This window comes from Taeniopygia guttata, chromosome 5 (genome assembly GCF_048771995.1).
Source record: "Taeniopygia guttata chromosome 5, bTaeGut7.mat, whole genome shotgun sequence".
NCBI lineage: Eukaryota > Metazoa > Chordata > Aves > Passeriformes > Estrildidae > Taeniopygia > Taeniopygia guttata.
Window position 1 is genome coordinate 33,116,433 of NC_133030.1, and position 19,650 is coordinate 33,136,082.

The 19,650-nt window shown below is 35.6% G+C and overlaps 1 protein-coding gene across 5 annotated transcripts in view; it reads left to right on the top strand.

Annotated features, from left to right (window-relative positions):
* Positions 1-690: 690 nt before the first annotated feature.
* FSIP1 (fibrous sheath interacting protein 1) overlaps positions 691-19,650 on the top strand; it is a 66,633-nt gene continuing 47,673 nt past the window's right edge. The window contains exons 1-11 of one of the 5 annotated variants that reach the window (XM_030274510.4): positions 692-976; positions 2,157-2,282; positions 2,628-2,814; positions 3,657-3,806; positions 5,115-5,284; positions 6,137-6,221; positions 7,635-7,733; positions 10,601-10,692; positions 11,417-11,524; positions 14,853-15,017; positions 19,010-19,147. In XM_030274510.4, coding sequence (XP_030130370.4) covers positions 746-976; positions 2,157-2,282; positions 2,628-2,814; positions 3,657-3,806; positions 5,115-5,284; positions 6,137-6,221; positions 7,635-7,733; positions 10,601-10,692; positions 11,417-11,524; positions 14,853-15,017; positions 19,010-19,147 — 1,551 coding nt within the window. In that variant the 5' untranslated portion in view covers positions 692-745. Of the gene's footprint in view, positions 977-1,195; positions 2,062-2,156; positions 2,283-2,627; positions 2,815-3,656; positions 3,807-5,114; positions 5,285-6,136; positions 6,222-7,634; positions 7,734-10,600; positions 10,693-11,416; positions 11,525-14,852; positions 15,018-19,009; positions 19,148-19,650 lie in introns of those variants that run through there. The other 4 variants (XM_072930128.1, XM_072930129.1, XM_072930130.1 and 1 more) reach the window with 4 other exon arrangements.

Below are 19,650 nucleotides of genomic sequence, written 5' to 3' on the forward strand. Positions count from 1 at the left end.
TTCCTTAGTGCATTTTCTCTGTTTGTCTTCAGTCCTTAACTGGGAACCACATTGCATCGTGCCTACACTAAATACCAGGAAAAATGGTTTTCTGAGTGGCACATGTGACAGTAAAATGCAATATACTGTAAGCATCAACAAAAGCTCTACTGCATATAACACCACTAGCTAAGAAAGATTTGGTACAAAAAACTGTCAATCAAAAGCTTAATTTGAACAAGATGCACTTTGTTTCTTCAGAAGAAACTGTTTCTTGTGAATTTTTACTGCCAATGAAAATCTGATTTTAACACGTATGGCTATCAAAGGAAGCAGTAGGAGCTCAGAAGTGTGGCTGCCGGGTTTTTAAAGTTAATCACACCATGGGAATTAATCCTCACATTCTGTTTAAATGCAGGAAAGATAAAAAGGGATGGGATTTGGAAGGCAATCTCGCTCCCCTTATTAATTCCTTATTAACAGTGATTACTCATGTAAAAACAATGACAACAGTAACAATTTTAAGTTTTAACGGATTTACTGAAAAGCGATTCAACTATCCTTGTGTGCTAGCACTGACACAATTAGTGCAGAAGCCAAGGCTACGCAGGGAAAGAACAGCAACAATTCTCGGCAGGGGCAGCGCAGCGCTCGCTGCTCACACGGCTGCGGCACGGGGGGTCGGAGAAGGAGGCGGCCCGCAGGCAGCGCGCCTCTCCAGCGGGACGGGAGGGCAGAGCTCCGGCGGGGCACAGGGAGAGCTCCGATGGGGCACAGGGAGAGCTCCGGCGGGGCACGGGCAGAGCTCCGGCGGGGCACAGGGAGAGCTTCAGCGGGGCACGGGCAGAGCTCGGTCACAGCCGGATCCCTGAGACGGAGCGGTACCGGAGCGGCAGCGACAGGCCCGCGCCGGGACAGCGCAGCTATCGCGAGACTTCGCCGGCCTGGTCGCCACGGCAACGGCGGCGGCGCCTTCTGCTGCTGCTGCCCTCCCGCGGTGAGGACCGGGCTGCTTCGCTCCCTGCAGGCCTCTCTGCTTTCTGTCCTCCCTCCCTGCCTTCCTCTGCTTTCTTTCCCCCTCCCTCCCTCCCTGCCTTCCTCCCTCCCTCCCTGCCTTCCTCCCTCCCTGCCTCCCTCCCTGCTTTCCTCTGCTTTCTGTCCTCCCTCCCTCCCTCCCTCCCTGCCTTCCTCTGCTTTTTTTCGTCTTTTCCTCCGTGCCTTCCTCCGTGCCTTCCTCTCTGCTTTCTTTCATCCCTCCCTTCCTGCTTCCCTGCCTTCCTCTCTGCTCTCCTCCTTCCCTCCCTGCCTCCCTTCCTGGCTGCTTTCCTCCCTCCCTCCTTGCCTGCCTTCCTGCCTTCCTCTCTGTTTTCTTTCCTCCCTGCATTCTTGCCTGCTTTCCTCCCTCTCTGCCTGATTTCCCCTCTGCCTCTGTGCCTCCCTGCCTCCCTGCTTTCCACCCTCCCTCCCTGCCTGCCTTCCTGCCTCCCTTCCTCCCTGTCTCCCTTCTACTGAAATAAAAACTTCATGCATTCAGTTGAGCCTTCTCAGAATTGCCAGGACGTGTCATGATGCACTGAGATTTTGAATTCCTATGAATTCTGTGAATTCACACAATTGTTGTTGTTGTTGTGGTTTTTTTTTTTTTTTTTTTTTTTTTTTTTCCAAAGAAACGTATGTGTCTGTGGTTTAAACTCAAAATTGAACTGAGGTTGGGAATGTGAACATTTAGATTTAGGAACTTCCCATTTGAACATAAGTAGTGTTTGGCTGTTTTAGTTGTATTCAAGATGCATTTAAAATGCTGTTATTCTTTTGTTGGTGCCAAGTCTTGTCAGTCCAATGATTAAGGAAAAAAAAAAAAGAAAAAGAAGAGCCATGGCAATTTCTCTGTTGTGAGATTATTTGTAAGAGGTATGCTATTCAAAGTGTCTTTGATAATAAACACTTTTGAATAGTTTGGTTAGCTTGATGATATAAATATATATTTGTGTGTATGTTAAAAAGCACATATATGAGTGGAAAGCCGGACTGAACTGGAAAAACCTTGCAACATGGAGTTGCTAGAAAGCATTTGAAACTTAGGTGATCTATATCTGAAATATTGCAGGGCTTGTAGTGCTTTTTTATGAAACTCTTAATTTGAAATGTTGTTTTTGCTGTTTTTGCCCCAATTTTAGGTAACAGTGGATATTACAAGTATGAGTTTGGATGAAGTTTCAAGGCCTGCATCTAGCTCAAGACCTAATTGTAGATCTTTAAATACATCTATGGAGTTATTAACACCAGAACCATGTTTGCAAAAGGTAATATTTCTCTCCTTCAGCAGGTTAAAACCTCCATGCCTAATTCTGCATAGTAGAATGCTCAAGAAGTAGTATTCTGCTTTTTTAGTTTCATATGTACCGTAACCTGACAATCCCAAATCTGACAGTCTGGGGAATGGTGAGCTGGAGACTCAATGTAAAATCTAAGAAAAAGAGTTTTTTCCTACTATCAGTATCAGACCTGAAAATGGTTCTGTTATTTAAGAAGTACTCTGCAGTCTTGTACAGATTTGTTGTCCTTTGTGATAGCACGTGAGTATTGTGCTTATCTTCTTCACCCAAAACATCCCTGTTTTCATGGTGGCAATAATTTGCATTTCATAGGTTGATTCACCTGTCAGTTTGGCTGATGGCTATCAGAGAGGCAGTCTAGAAGATTGCTGTCCAGCAGAAAGCAAAGGTGATGACAGAGATAAATCTGATGTCCAGGAAGTAAGAACTGATCAGCAAGCAGTGGAGAGCATGACCTTCTCCCTTCACAAGTGTCTATGGAATCCTGATGAGTTGTCAGGTGGGAATGACTAAATCTTTGATTGTGTCTAGACCAAATATCAAGTTTTACAGTTCAGGTAAAATTCTACTGATGGAGGGAATAGAGATTGCAAATAGGCAAAATTCTGGAAAAGAAGATGTCAAAATCCATACCTTAGTTTCTCTTCAATTTTTGAAATCCACCTTTGAAAGAAATGTGTTATTACTATCAGGACAGTACAGTATATGTCTTGTGGCATCATAAACTGTGATCTGGCTTAAAAGATCATTAAAACCCATCTGTGTGTGTTCCATGGAATCATGTTAGAAAGTGTTTTCATTAAGTTTTTTTTAATCTAACTTTTCAGAGTAATCATGATCATTTGTTAGACACATTGTATCCTAATAATGGTCCACCTGTCCATAAACCTGGAATTTATGGTTATGAATTACAGTATTTAACAAATGAACAATATTAATACTAATAAAACACTTTAAATATAAGTATATTATATATATAAGTATACATGCAGTGTATAACTTTAATTGAAGCACTCGCAGAAGTGTTTCATGGCATTCTTCTGCCATTCTATAAGTGGTGATGGATTAATGTTCTGGAGTGTCTGACTGTTTCAAATAGAGATGCAAAGACCAGTGAGTGAAGTAGATGTTTGGATACTGTCTTGAAATTTAGTTAAGATTTCATGACAGAATTGGGGTCAAAAGAAATCCCTTGATTCCTGCTCCTGTTTTTAACATGAGTTCTGGTGTATTAGTATATGCTATTTTTTAAACTAATCCACTGCAAGGGCTCTGTGGTGATCCCTACTTGACAAAAATGTGTCTGGTTTATTGTGAAAGGCTTTGCCCTGTATTTTTCAGGATGTACCTCTAATTCAGATTCTCGAGATGTAAACACTGAAACACAGACATCAAAATTCTGTGAACTTTCCCCAGGACAACCAAGTAATGCAAAGTCAGATGTTACTTCACAAACTTTGAAATCCGGTGAATCTTCCCCAGGAAAACTAGGTAATGCAAAATCAGATAGTACTTTTCAGGTGTATAAAATAAGCAGTTCAATAAAACCTTTTCCTTTTCTTATTAAAGCTTCTAAGAGAGTTTGTAATGGTTGTGTATTTGTATGTATATGATACAGTTATAAAGGAATACTGCAAACTGAACATGTATATGAATTGTGGTATTCAAGAGCTATTGGATGAATTCTTTATTTAGAGATTTCTTTATTAATGGATACTAATTTTCTTTAATGCTATAAAGGAATTTGAGTTTTCCATGGATTCAATCAGTCTAATAAGGCAGAATTCAGTGGTTATCATGTCCAGTGTTGGTCACCAAACATGATATTATTATCTACAGAATAGAAATTTGATAGAACTCAACCTAAAGCTTCACTCAGTAATTTAAGGTTTATATCAATGTGCTGAATTCAGGCCAGTTGAAATAAGTGCTCTTTTATTTGCCATCTGTCCTTCTGTCCATCTCTCCTCTGTAGCTCACTTAGATTTTTATAGCTCTCCCCTTGTTGTATCCCTGATCTTTTGATGGCATAAAGTAGACCAATGCATCACAGCAAATGCTTGGATCAATGGCTATGTAAAGCACTTGACCTCAAAAGATTAGACAATGAAACAGAGTGTTACAGGGCTCCAAAATTTGTAAATCTGTGGGATTAGGAACAGTGCTACAGTGTTTCCTGTACTCTTAATGTGGAAGCCATAAACGAGGTCAGAGTATGAGGATGCTATAGGAAGGGGAAAAGGTAAAAGTTAGAATTATAATCTGCATATTTAGGGAAAAAAGGAGACAATGTAGACATCTACTTTAATTAAATAATGGTAGTTTCCATCATGTTTCACTGTTTTTCATTATTTATAGTAATGTCTTTCTAGAATCAGTATTTAAACACAGAGATATTACAGAATCTCTCTTAACCCCAGAATTATTAATTTTGAAATGTATTCTACTAGTCAGGCTGAAAAAATTATTTTATATTTTTAAACTCAGTGATTTTTGCTGATACTGTGTAGATGTCACTTTGCCATTATGAATTTGAATCAAAGCACTTGCCCAAAATAGGTGACTTTTCCTCTCCCACACTTCCTTATCCAACTGCTACAGCTCAGAGTTTGGTTCAGCATGTTGCAAAGACTTTTGTATTTTTCCCTGCTACAAACAGGTTTCGAAATTAACATATGTTTGAGAATGTTGTACTCTTGTCTATGGGTGTTGCCAAATCACCAGAACTGCTTTTTAATGTTTGTGTGTTTTTTTGACATGCTTCAAGCTAACGTTAATTTAAAATATATTCTCGAGCAGACTCTTCTGACTTGGAATGTTCTGAAGACACGGATATAAATGCTCAGATTCAAGCAGCTATAAAGAAAATGAATAAACTTGACACAATACTTGAAAAACAGTGTTTTAAGGAAAAAGTAGTTAAAAAGCAAGGCAGAGAAATGAGGGCAATGCTCTGGGAAGAACTTCAGGTTAGAAGTGCTCTGCTTATTTTGTGACTGATGTATCTTAGAGTACTGTCTTACAGAATGATCATATTTTACAGAAGCCTTTTTATTAAATAGCTTGCAGTTGGCTAACTAAAATTAAGAAATGGATCTCAAAAAATAAGATTGGATAGTTTTTAATACATATTGGCTAGGCAGGCTTTGAAAGAAAGAGATGATCCTTAAAAATTGATAAGACAAATTGCCAAATATACAGCTGCGTGGGTGTGGTTTACTAGCATGAGTTCTCTGCTTGTAGGGAGGGTAAGGTGTGTCAGGAGGTAACATCTGTGAACCCAGGCTGAAAGGCATTTATTCTGCTAGTGGGATCCTTCTTAGGCCCAACTATTTCAGTACTGTCTGTTGTTGAAGAAATTAAAGATGGTGCCTGAAGAAGGCTTAAGACTGCTACAACACAAATTCCATTACCCTATCCTTGTCCTGGCCTCTAGCAGTTAAATGCCTTAAAACAAGTTAATATTTCATCTGTTTTACATTAATAGAAATATGAGTTGCCAAAAATAATGATTGGTTTGACTGCATTTCATAATTTCATTGGATTTGGATTTGGAGCTGCATAGATATTACAGAACCTCTTTGTCTGGTGAAGTGGGTCTCCACATAAAAGACAATATGTAACAGAGGCTTTAAAGTTTCACCATACTTTTGTCATAACTTCAGGAGATATTCAGATAGCCTCAAGAAGAAAATATATTGAGAAGAATGATTTTTCATAGGGCAATAGATCTGATAAGCAGACAATATATTTCACTTTAAATAATTTACTTTAAATACGTGCATGTATCTCTAGATACATAGTTTATTTCTTTTGAATAGTGTATCAGAACCACAGGAAGCCACGAGGAGGTGGAAAACACAAACCAGTTTTTAGCTTTGTTCTCCTCATGGCGCAATACACCTGGTAAGTAAAGAGAAACAGAATCATGATACATCCTATCTTTTCTCTTTTTGAGGAGAGAATAAGGATTTGAGGTCTGAATGGTTATTGCTGAGCAAAAAATCTCAGCTTGAATGTTGGAAGTACGTGCATAATAATGGTAGCACTGTGTAGTTAAAATATTTCAACAAAATTTACTATTTACAATGTAACCTGCTTTTATTTCTATGCTAAAGTTTGGGCTAGTAAGGGAAGAAAACAATTTGATTCGGGTGGTATTTAGACAGTGTCCAGTAGATGTCAGGATATATTAAAATAACAGTAGACAAGCAAGACTATATGACTGCTAACTGCTTTATCTCAAAAGTAGCTGCTATAGAGACCGTGTGCATCATGTGGTTTCTGGTGTACTGCACTGACAAAACTACATGGTTTAGATTAATAGATTTCCTCCAGCTTGATCTTTATCTCTTCTGTATCATGCTAGTGCCTTACTTTTCAGGTCTTACTTATTTATTTAGATATTTATTTAATTAAGCAAATATCTTAATGACTGCTCTGGTTGATACTGAAATGGAATACATTTAATGTATTTTGATTTCAAAAGTTGAATTTGATAGAGCTTTATTAAGTAAATTATATATGAGATTATACTTTTAGCTATGAAATCAAGCACAAGTTTGGGTACAAAATCATTAATAACTTAAGTGTTCCAAGCCTTTCAGGCACAAAAAAAAACCTTCTGACACACAGCAGAAATGTAAATCAGGGGTTAATTAAACATCCTAAATTTCTTACCCCATGCTCTGTTTAACAAAATCATTTGTTCAGTTGAGTCCACTGCATGTCATGTTACTGGTTATTGTATGTTTTTTTCATTGTGAAAATCACATGTAATTAATTTGGTTCTTTGCAATAAGCAATATGAGTCCTTTTCTGTAAGTGCTAAGTGTAGAGACTGCACCTTACTGCTCTAACTTGTATTTCCAGTTGGCACATGTGAATACTTGATTTTTTTTTCTTTAAATAACTGAAACAACTAGGATGCTTGAACACTGTTTTTCTAGACTATGCCCTTGACCTAAGCTGTTTGGAAGTCTAATAATTCATGCACAGGCAGACACCAGCTGTGAAAACCTGGATGCCTTACTCTCATTCAAACTTTTAGATTACTTGCCACATGGTGTCTGCAGAGGCATTTGAACTTTAGGGCCTTGGGCTATGTCTTTGAGAATGTGATGAATTGTCTTCTATAGCAAACAGTGTACATATGACTCACACTTTACACTTTCCCCCTTCTTTATTTCTTGAGAAATACTATGCCTATGTCATTTATCCAAGTGATTTTCTTTACTTTCTAAGTGTATGATACACATAATGATAGATTTTATTTAAATACATTTCAATTAAATTTTACTGGAAAAAAATTCCTTACAGATCCCTCCCATGCTAAAGAAGATGAAATATGTACTTCAGTATTTCACACACACACAAATCTTGAAGATTATGATTGCCATAAAGCCCAAGAAAACCAGGGTAAGCTCTATTAATGGTAGAGTTTGTATTTTTAGGAATGGTAAAACAACATGTACAATGAGTGGGTAATGAAGACTCAGTCTTTTTGGCAAGGCCAGTGAAATGGAAAAAAAACAAGGTTACTTGAAGAGTGACAGTTCTTACCTGTTTTGCAAATGAAAGAAGAGAACAGCTTTTGACTTAGCTAAAACATTTTACTTGACATGCTAAGAAAATTTTTACTTTTGGGTTTAGAAAACCATTTTTCTTTCATTTCAACAGGAAGAGGTGTGTAACTGATATACTGTAAAATATACCATTGATTCATGGCAATTATTTAAAAACTTATCTTTGCTATTACTCTAAGGTATCATAGCTTTTCTTAATAGGCTTATATTCAATAAGCCATCTAGAAATGACAAGTGGTACTGAATCTGACTGCAACTGTTCTGTATTTTTTTTTTCAGCAGAAATTGTATGGATTTGTTTGAAACATAAATCTTCAGACAACTTATTTTATATTTTCCTATGCTGATTATTGTAAAGTCTACATTGCTTTTATGAAATAAGTACTTTCTTAACTCAAACATCTCTTGATTCTTCTAGGCACTGTGTGTTATCATACACTGTATAGACATTTCAAATGCTTTTAGAGGTATAGTGTGTCCATCATGTCAAAATAAATGGAATTGTGCTTGTATGCCTCTATTCTTTTCCTATTTGATATTCAAATTTGTGTGGTTAGTAATTTTTCACATGTGTTGTGATATAAGAATAATAGCTTCAACTGCATACTTCAACTGCCATTACTATCAGCTGGAATTGTTTATTTCTTTGTCAACTACCATTTTATGTAAACAGAAGGAATCTATCTTTCTGGTGACTGGCTAAGGTGATGAAGACATAAGTGCATTCCTTAAGGCTGAAGCATTGATGGCAGCAGTATCTCTGTAGTTTGTAGAATGTGACTTCATGTTTCAATTTCTAAATATGGAACTCAGCTCCTTTATCATTTATCACTTGTCTTAGTTCCCCAATATGTGACCTTATCTTTGAGGGCTGGAGCTTTTAATTTCTCCATCTTTCTACCATGTGTTTGCATTCCTCCCTTAAAATAAAGCTTGACCCTCAGCTTCTTTCTTCAAAATTTCTGAGTTGTGCTGGAGTGCCCTTGAATAACAATGTATGTAAAAAAGGTTTTGTTACCAGTTTTCAGTACAGCACTGACTACTGGAGCTTCCAGTACAGGCATGGTTGGGAGTTGCTATCACTTGCACTATTTTGAGATGTTCTGCATGTTCCTGCTTTGGCAATGCATGAAGTAGAGATTGCTTACAGCTTGTGAGAAATATATATTGCTTTAAATTACTTTTACTATTTCCACTGGAGGCTTTTGATGTGAATAGCTAATAATTACTGTCTTGATTGCTTTTGGATTTCTCTGTCACAGCTGTCATAAAGGCAGACCAAGAACAAGAGGAACTTGTGAAGAAGAATGCACACACTAGTTTTATGCTATTACTTCTTCAATTTATACCAAATCTTTGAAATATATGCCAAATCCACCAAAATGCATATGCAAAATTTCTTTAGCTGCAATGTCTCTTTTAATTACTCTTGGCAGTCTTCAGTGTATTCTCTGTCTCAGTGATCCATGTCTGTCCCTTCTTTCTTTAATATTCTGAGATGTTTGGTATGATAGCTCCCTCTCAAAAAATGCTGTTTTACGGTCAAGTGAAAGATATAGCTTAAAAGTTAGGTGTATCTTGCATGTTATGTTGGTGTTTGCTGTGTTCTGCTCATTTCAGGATGCAACTTGTCATCTTTATATTGATGTTTACATTCCTATATGATCCATTTCTTTGACACATGATGTTGCCTGGTAACGCTAAAGAAAGCTTAGGATGCTTTCAGAAAACAGTTGTGCATTTGAACTATGAGGGGGTTTCCTGGTCAGATCCAGCACCTCAGTCCTTTAAGGTTTTTCTGTAAAGGATGCATGGAATTTATTTAATATCTTTGGGGGTTTGTTTTCATTCTATTCACTCTGAAAAACAGTTATTTCCATATAGTCTCTCTTGTATTATCTAACATGTCAAATTCTTTTTTTTTTGTAGGGAAATAACCCACCCATTTTTCAAATTTCTGCTTTCACGAAAGGCAAAAAGTATCATGCCTGCTTTTGAAGCAGTTCTTATTATTTAGAAGTTGATTATATTTGCTTAGACTTGTGACAAATATTTGCTATTTGTAAAGCAATTTTTATTTTAAGCATGGTAAAAATCATTGAAAAACAGAATAATGCCCTTTTTTTGTCATGGATAGAAACCTATTGTTATTAGAATATCATGTGTGTGTTTAATAGATTTACAGCTCTATGATGAGTTTTATTTTTTAAACAATATTTGTTTTATAAGCTGTGTTATAATAATATGAACTATATAATCTGTTTTTCGGCTGTTTTATTGAGAAAAATGTACTTGATATGTCTCCAGATAGTTCTGTGGTTTTCAAAAAAATTATTGTCTGGTTTTGTAATGATGAGAAATCTGCAACAATGATAGGGTTTAAAGGAATGCTGTGGCTTTTAAGGCCACCATGTTTAACATTTTTGAGGTCAGAAATCCAAAAGTATTTTAGCCTTTGTAACATTGAGTAATTTCATATAATAAAAAGTTGAAAATTAAATTAGATTTTGGCAATAGTATGTTTTAAATACAATAATACATAATACTATTTTCATAAATAATGACAACATCATACGAAATGTTTGTCTATTGACTCTGTATATTTGCTAAAGGTTTGAATGGGATTGATGTTATTACAATTCTTGTTGAATCAAAATACGAATGATTTTAATGTACCAACTTTTCTTCCTCAAACATCAGATAATCCAAGTGAGTTAGAAACAGAAAAAACAGCAGAAAAAATGCATAGCAAAAATCAAACCAACCAGCATTTCATTAAAAAGAACATTGAGGTAAGCATTGAAGCATAAAACAAATAACATTTTTAACATGTTAGCTATATAAGTACTTTTGTTAGTAGATAAGTACTTTTGAAGACAGATTTCTTTTAAAATCAGGAACTTTAGAAGCTAATTAGGCATAAGTAGAGAAATTACCTTTCTGTTAAAACTGCTGTTTATGACAGAATATTGTATTAGGCAGTTCTCAACTTGGATGCTCATATTGGTTAGGATAATACTGCTTCTGTGCATTTGATAAAGAGTACTGGAAACGGAATTGTTGTGTTTATGCCCGGACATAGGTTTTTTTAAGGGCAACATCCTAAGACTTTTAAAATACTTATTTACTGTTAACTGAAATAAACTTAATTTTATTTACTGTTAACCTGATGCATAAATAAGGGATAGATATACAGATATACATAGATGGGACCATGTTTTGTCAGAAAATACATCTCTTTATTTTCCTGCTTTTTTTTTTCCTGTGAGGACCTAGTAGGTGTCATAATTTTTCATCCAATGAAATATATTTGCCTCCTCACTATGTCAAAGACTATGATAAGATTATAAATTTATTATATGTAGGCTGCTATATTTTTCTGTCAGAGTGATAATTTGTATTATTGAAATAAACAAGATTTGGCTGTTAATTTCATAGAGTTTAAAAGCTTTGTTTTGGAGGTGTTTGAGTTAGTGGAGTTCTTAAGCATGGGTTTTTTTCTTTTAAATATTTCAGCTAGCAAGGGATTCAGGAAACCAGTTTGTTATGCTTGAGGGAGAAAGGAAAAGGGTTACTGAACTATTGAAAGATACAGAAGATGGATCTGAATTGCAAGATCTTGAGGTATGACAAATTTGGTCTGTACTGTTCTGTTGTATTTGCCTTATTTTTACATTAAATCTAAATTTGATCTTAGTTTTACTAAGAAATACCTTAAGTTTTACTATGAAATACCATGCTGAGATATGAGAGAAAATATGGATAGATCTTGTTGAATTTGTCTCCAGAAATGAATTATCATTGGTTTATTTGTTAATTTACTAACAGCAGAACCTAAAAGAAAAGTTAGGCACAGGAGGAGGGAACCTTAGAACAACACTTGGAGAAAATTACCTTTTTTTTTTTTTTTTTTTTTTTTTTTTTTTTTAACCATGGTATGTGAAGTTATGTGATAAATGGACTTAAAAATCCGGTACTTGGGGAAAATACACATTTATGAAGCTTATGTGTCCATTTAGAAAGACAATGTGACATCTTTTGTGGCTTCCGACTCAGTCTGTCTTAGAAGTATATAAAGTCTGCTTAAGTATTAGACATCTATGCTTTAAGATAATATTATTAAACAGTGCACAGTCTGCATACTTCAGTGAATATTTCAGCTAGCAAGTGATGAAGTGAGTAAAAATTATCCTCATGTAGAGTAACAAAAAGTATTTGATTGTCCTATCAATCGCTGTTTCTAGAAGATGGTCTTCAGTTTGATAAATGTCATAATTTAAAGATCTGAAGATGTTTTAAACAACCTTCTGTTAGTAAACATAGCTTTCTGACCTAGGGAATAGTGGACTTTTTTTTAGAATTCATTTTAACTGATTTCAAAAGTGTTCTCTAAAAATGCATAGTTACTAGGTTTTCTTTCTCTTTTAGATAGTGCCTGTCATAGATGTTAGAGGTATTTATGCAGAGTAGCTAATGCAAATACTGACTAACAATATGTGCATTTTTTTTGGCATCAATTCTCAAGGTATCAAGGCAATGGAAAAGTGTAACATTTGTCCACATTTTGCATTTGGCACGTGTTGTCATGTATCTATAGAGATTTTTCTGTTAATATTAGATATGAAGTAGATCATCTCACAGGACATGTGTCTTGCTGTATGTTCTTGATACCACAGACAAGAATAGTAGTTTGTGGGTTACTCTAGTCTGTAATAGATCATTTCTTTGAAGAAAAAAGCTCCTAACTTCTATCAAAGTAGAGTGAAAGGAAGGACAGTAGTTAGTTAGACCTGTCTAGTCCAATGATAGATTCTTCCTATCCTACATTTGAGTTTTTTTATGGGTGAGGCGTTTCCTGTGGCTACTTCATAACAAAAATCATGAGGAAGTTATCAGCTAATGAGTAATCTAGACAACTTCAAGCTGGCCCGGGTAACTATCTAGCTGGTGGCCTCTTCCATCTTATTTTATTCTGACTTTCAAAAAGCTGGTGCAATTACATTGGCTGAAGTAATGTTTTGGAGGCTGCCAATTAAAGCAGATCTGGTTATGTTGTATGAATTCCTCTGTGTGGTGTAATGTGGGTTAGATAACCTCATTTGACTTGTGCTACTATATATGCCAAGTATCCAAACAGCACTTCTCACTTTTTGAAAGAATGGCTTATAAGTATTTAAAATATTTTAGAAATACACATATTCATGCTAATTAATTTGTCAAAGCTGAAGCTGCAGGGGTATAGTTGTTTCATATGTTCCACAGAAAGCACTGACTCTGCTGTTATAAAAGTATTGTTCTGAGTTAACACACAGGAAACATTGACAGGACAGAAGCTTATTTTCCAAGCAAAGCTATCTTGAAAATACAAAAGAGAATGTGTGAGTCCATTTCATCCTGGAGTAAAATGACTGCTGGGGTAATTTGGATATTTGGAGTATGGAGGACAGACACTGAGCTGCAGCTAACAAGCCCAGTTACACCTCACCAGACTAGAGTAATTTCTGCATTTTTGCTCCGTGACCTTCATTCTCTGATTAGGAGGTGGTTAACATGACACAAATGTATTACCATGCTGGATACTTATGTTTTTGTGGTCACTGTCTCACCTGAACAGATGTTTCCACAAAGCTGGCAAGCATCTAAGATATTTGTGAGTGGCTGTTTGAAGTCTGGTCAGGCTCATAAGCTGTGTCTCATCATACTTGTATGAGAAAGCATTAGAACTGATTTTGTTTCACAAAAAGGATGACTCTTGACTCTTCTTTTTTTTTTTTTTTTTTTTTTTTGCATTTATTATGGAGATAATTTATGACAGGTGTTTGGGATATGCTTCTTTTTTCTTTTCGCAGCTAATGTGCTTTAGGGTAATGGGGATGAACCACAAATGACCTCATAGCAGTGGTATTGTAATTGGAAGCTGATATTTCCTCCTCTTGTATGGATGCAACTGCTTGAATAGCCAGAGGACTAATCTGGAAGATGGAAACAAATGGTGGACATGAATTTCTTTCAAGGCAGATGTTAGAGTCTTAGAGCAAGGTGCTGGTCCTATTCTGGTAGGAAAAAGAAAGGAAACCAGCAATACATTCATGTCCTTCCACACATCCTTCCTTTTCTAAGGTCCTATCTGCTGCTTCATTGTGGTCAGGACAGAAATGTTATCTGCTACTCTGATACCCAGTGGATGGGGGTTGTGCAGACTTGCTTCCCTGAGTGTGAGTGGGAGTGCCAAGTTGCTGTGAAGAACCTGCATCTGTCTGTGGGTATGAGCTCATTCGCTCGGCTGAAGTGGCCTGCCTCACTCACAATATGTAAGGTCACTCATAATATGCAGTTCACTCACAATATGTAAGTGTATGTAGTAGGAGTATATATTCATCGGTGTTATTCAGGTGTTAACTGCTATCAAGAGGAAAAAGTCAGGTAAATCATCATCTGCTTTGCGTCTCTCCCAGAGTTTCTGTGATAACACACAGGGGCTCTAGAAAGATGGCAGCTACTGATCTCAGAGCAGTTCCTTTGATTTCCTATGAATGCATTTTTTCTTCTTTGGTAGTACCTTGCAAGTGTCACATTACATCTCATACCCTCCGTTTGAGATTTGGCTCCAGGTGGTTTCTGCTGTAGTATCAACCTCTGCAGTTTCATTCCAAACTAAGTTTTGGTTAGGATTTCCCCCTTTTTGACTCCGTTATCAGAGGGAAAGTGGTTGTCCATTTAAACTGCTCCTTGGTTATATTTAAAAGTGATGAATGTATGAATGTCTCTACTTATTCTGTCCATAGCTGCTCTTGAGTGTGCTAGGGACATGACTATTTGGGAGATTTTAGCTGTATACTGAGATGGATGAAAATGTACATTTTAAGTATGGTTTATCTGAAAAACAAATACACTGCCCTAAAGTCTATTTCCTTTGTGAATGAGGCTTAAATATTTTCTGTACTTCCAACAGGACAATGTAGCTGTCTGGCAGTCACCAGGAGAAGGATACACACCTGAACTGATGGAAGCTCATCACCTGAATGAGATAGACAGTAAGCTTCAACTGCTACTATCTGTTGGGGAGTTTCCTGCTCTTTCCAGCTCTAGCTCAAAATGTCCAAGCCAGATATATCAGGTAGGTTACAAATCAGAGCTCATCTGCAGATATTTTATTTGAAGTGTGTGCTGAGATCAATACTGAATTTGGCTGTATTTGTGTCTTTTGCATTTTTCTTTAGGATCCTTTATTTATTCATAAAGTCTATGTGTTAAGGAGTGAAGTGAGAAATTTTAGCTGTACAAAATAATTTGTTGCTATTTTGAGTCATATATAATTTGAGAACTGAGTTGTTTTTAAGAGTTGTTGATTCCACACTTCCAGGATCATGTTCAGAAATTGGTAATGCATACATTTTTGACTGCATGAGGGTGTTTTTTTCAGCATAGAAACAAATTATCCATGATAGTTTACCTTTGGGACTTAGAATTAGGTTTCTTCTTATCTCAGGATACCAAAAGTGCCTGTTCACTTATGATCTGAAGGATAAGGCAATGACTGATAAGCAGTGTTAAAGACTGTAGAAGATAGATTGAAATTGTATGTCCCTTGTTTTTAATGGCCTTTGTCTTTTTGCCTTGCCAGCAATATTGAGATTTGAAGATTAAGAATCAAGGTCTCAACCTTGAGAAATGATTGTTTGAATTTTGTACTTAGAAGACTCCAATTTATCCCATGTCCTGATACTGTTGCCTCTACTATAATGGGGTTTAAACAAAAAACCCTAATTCGTATTTTTCATTTATTTGAACAAAGCTTATGTACTTCTGTAATATTTTCGTTTTATGGCCAGAACTGATGTATCAGAGAATATCTGTAAAAATGTTCATGCACAAAACTGTTTGCAGTTACCAGTGTATGAGAAACATCTCTTTGAAAGGCTAAAATACCTGTGGGTTTGTTTTTTCTCCTTTTGTAAGGGCACCTTAATGTCATTTTTTTATTGGCTTCTTTCTGAGCGTGAGGTTTTGCTTTACCTCTAGTAGTATTTTCTGTAGCTCAGTCCCAGAGGAGTCACATTTTGACGTTGATCATTTACCAGCTGGGATCTAATGCGTGAAAAGGCGCCTCCCTCTTGTTGGTAATCACATAACAAATGCAGTTGTTACCTGAGCTTGCAGTGATTGCCTGATCTTGTGTTCAGTGTTGCAAGACATCAGCGTGAAGTTAATGTCACTTGCCTGGGATAATGAATGCTCTGTTTGGAAATGTTTAAGTTATTGTTGTTGCCTCCTTTCAGGTAATAGCCCAGAAGTATTTGAACAGAAACTTTCATTGAGGTGTATGCTAATTAAAGAGTAACATATTATCTTTTTTGAGTAATATTAAACCTAACAACCAAAACCAGGTAGCTAATTCCTTATTACCTTTCATTAGTGAAAAGCAGTTCCCTTTCAGTTTTGTTTTGTTCCCATGCAGTTTTGCAGCATGTAAAAAGCTTTCAGGCATTTTAGTTCTATGATTTTAATTTAGAATTAGCTTAGAGTTGCATATGATGAAGCTGTACGTTCTTTTCTTCCAAGAATTGTCTTAGATATAGCTTCCAAAATGCAGACACCTAATCACTGTTGCCTCTGTGGGAGATGTCCTTTTTGTCACTGATGGATACTTTGCCAGGATACAGGAATTATTCTCTCACTCTGAAATCTTTAAAAATGGGCTTCAGTTATCCTGCAATACCATAGCTGAGCTGTAACAGACAAGCAGAGATGTTCATCTTTTTGTAGAAGGAGTCCAGAGGGATTAAGAATGCATTTCCATGACTAATTTTGTCTTTTATATGGAAATATTTCTCATCAGTACTGCATTTCTCTCGGAAGTATTTCTTTTCTCTGGTGCCAAATCAACTAAATATTTAGAAATGTTTCTGTCTTACTTAATATTTTTGGGGAAGAATAAATAAAGTTGCATTTAATCCTGAAAGAAACAGGAAGATGATAGACTGAAGAATATGAAGTGTAAGACTGTGTGTGATGAGTATAGTTACCAGCCTGAAAAACTACCTGAAAACTAAAGCAAATGAAGATGGTATTTCTTTAAATACCTGTATTTAAATTTAAATCATATCTGTAGGCTTGGTTGTCTTGAAAGATAATTAATGTATATTACCATGAGAAGTTCTTTTATAACTGATTTTTTTTTAAAATCAGGAAAATATTCCCTTTTTCTATTATAGAAGTGCTCTACAGTTACCAGTTTAAGATTAAATAAATACTCAAAATTCAGACAATACACTAGTTTTTCAGTTAATAAAACCCTTTATAGCCTATGCTCTATGCTTGTGCTTTGCCAAAACAGATGAATTTCACAAATGATACCTGTTTTAGAGCATTGTTAGAAGCAGGTTAATAAATGAATCAGCCAGTTTTATGCCTCAAGGTGATTGTATGACCCTAATATACTTAATTAGGTGGGAATTTTTTATTATTTATATATAAAATTCAGTGAAAAGGGAGTGCAACAAATAATTATAGCTACTACATATTTTTCTTTGGCATTATGTTTGTTACAGCTTTGGCTCTTGCTTAGTATTTGTATTTTCCCTTATGTAAAATGTTCAACAGTGTAATTTTCTACAGATCTCAAAATATGAAAGATGAAGTAATCTTAAATGGACTTGTCTACTATGCACATGCAATTGAAACAAAACATATTCTGAAGTATGCAAAACATTGACAATAAAATGTTTTCCTTGATATAATACTTTATACATTTATTTCATGATATCTTGGGAAGAATGTTAAAAAATTATTAAGTGGGGAAAAGCTTTGACTTTACTCATATTGTGTGAGTTTTTATCAGTTGCTATTCAGGGATGAGAGAAGTGAGGCTGTAAGAACTACTTATGAGAAAGCAGCAGCTTAATGCTCCAGTGTGGTCAGATCTCAAATAGATTATTATGAATAACTTGGAAAGCAATACAAAGTGAAACAGAAAATATGATTGTCTGTTACAGGAAAGTTTACTTTCATTTATTGTCATTGTGGTACTGCCAACTGTGACTGATTGTAAATATATATTTAAAAATTTTTACTGTATTAAAATAAGTTTATTTTCAAGCAACTAATATTTTTGATTTATATATCAGAACTCATGGATTTGCTTGATGTTTAGAAAAAGTTGTTTACTGATACAGTTTTTTGTATATTGTAGCTGTTTACTGTTGAATGTTGAATTGTGGAGGTTGTTTTTCTTTTCAATTAGTCATGCTACTTGGAATTATTTTCCTTGTGTGTCTATTAAAATTTCTTGAGCTGCTTCTGAAAGTAAGAATGAATAGAGTATTTTTTTATTCTATGGCTGCTCATGTCCCTTTGAGTTGAATTGATGATCAAGATAGGGGAAGGTTTTTTGCTTAGGCTTTTTTACCTTTGCCATGATTGGATTTTTCTATAGAATCTGTGCTTTGCAGGAGAAAGCTCTGTGTTTTTTTCTGATTACAACATAACTTTGCAGTTTTGCCAATACTTGTCATTCTCAATGAACTGAATTATGTGTAATACTGAAACCTGAGTGTGTGGGACTGATACAAACTTCAGAATCTAGTCCAAACCTTTTGAAGGATGGAGAATGTGTAACCCAAATCTTTAATAAAGGTTGGGCAACTAACTCCAATTTACAGAGAGAGAGTTTTTCCTCGTTTATCATGATACCTACTAAAAAAAAGCTGTTGTCATTTTGGCTCAGTTTTTTCATTTTCCTTCTGGCTTAATTCTGATCCCGGTATGGTTAAGAGGAGCAAACTTTGAATCAGTCATTCAAGTCAACCCTATTCTCAGAGTACTTTTATTATTGTAGTAGAAATTAAGCATCCAGGTGTTAGATCTGGAGACTAAGAAATTCCTCTTAAAATGCAAAGGATAAGAATTCTTGTATTGAAATATGTTCTGCCTCATATTTAGCTATTGTACTTGAAAATATACATAATGAAAACTACATTTGCAGAATTTGACATTGATGTATTATTCTAAGCATTTCACTATTTTCTTAGTAGAAATCAGAAGAACCCTTATCCGTCCCTATGAAGCAATATCAAGTTACATGGTAACTTCTATCAATTATTTTCTCAGGAGCCTCTGATTTATGAAAATAGAAGCCTAGAAACACTTCCAGGTGAAAATGTTCTGCGGGACAATAAGGAAAAGCGTGATCAACAGAATCGTCTGAAAGAAATAGATTATCAGCTGGAATCCCTAGAGAGAAGTCTTGTAAGTTTCCTATTTCTGTTGTATTTTTCTTCCATCAGTCTGGAAACATTGGAGTTTATAATTCCTTGCATCTTTAAATAAAATCAAGTTTTTTTAACCATACATAAATTTCTGAAGGAATCCCCAAAGAAATATGCAGGCAAAAGCCTCAAATAATTATTCTTGGTCTGGGAATTTTTTTTTCCAGTTGTAATGCATACTTACCTTTAATATAGGATCTTTCAAAGTCAAAGACATTGTCCTGCTCTTCTTCCCCAGAGGTGCATAGCATAAACAATAATATATAAGTGCATCCTAAACGAATTTTTTAATGGCTCATGTACTTCAGTGTTCTTTGGAGGACCAGGTCTGATGAGAATATTGTATACACTTAGTTATTGTGGTAATCTTTCTTTATTATCACTAAACTGAAAGAAAAATAGCATTTTTATGTCTGTGTATTGTAGAAATTTGTTTCTTGTGTGTAGCTCATTTTAGAGTTTTTTGCTTAGTAAGGAAAACAT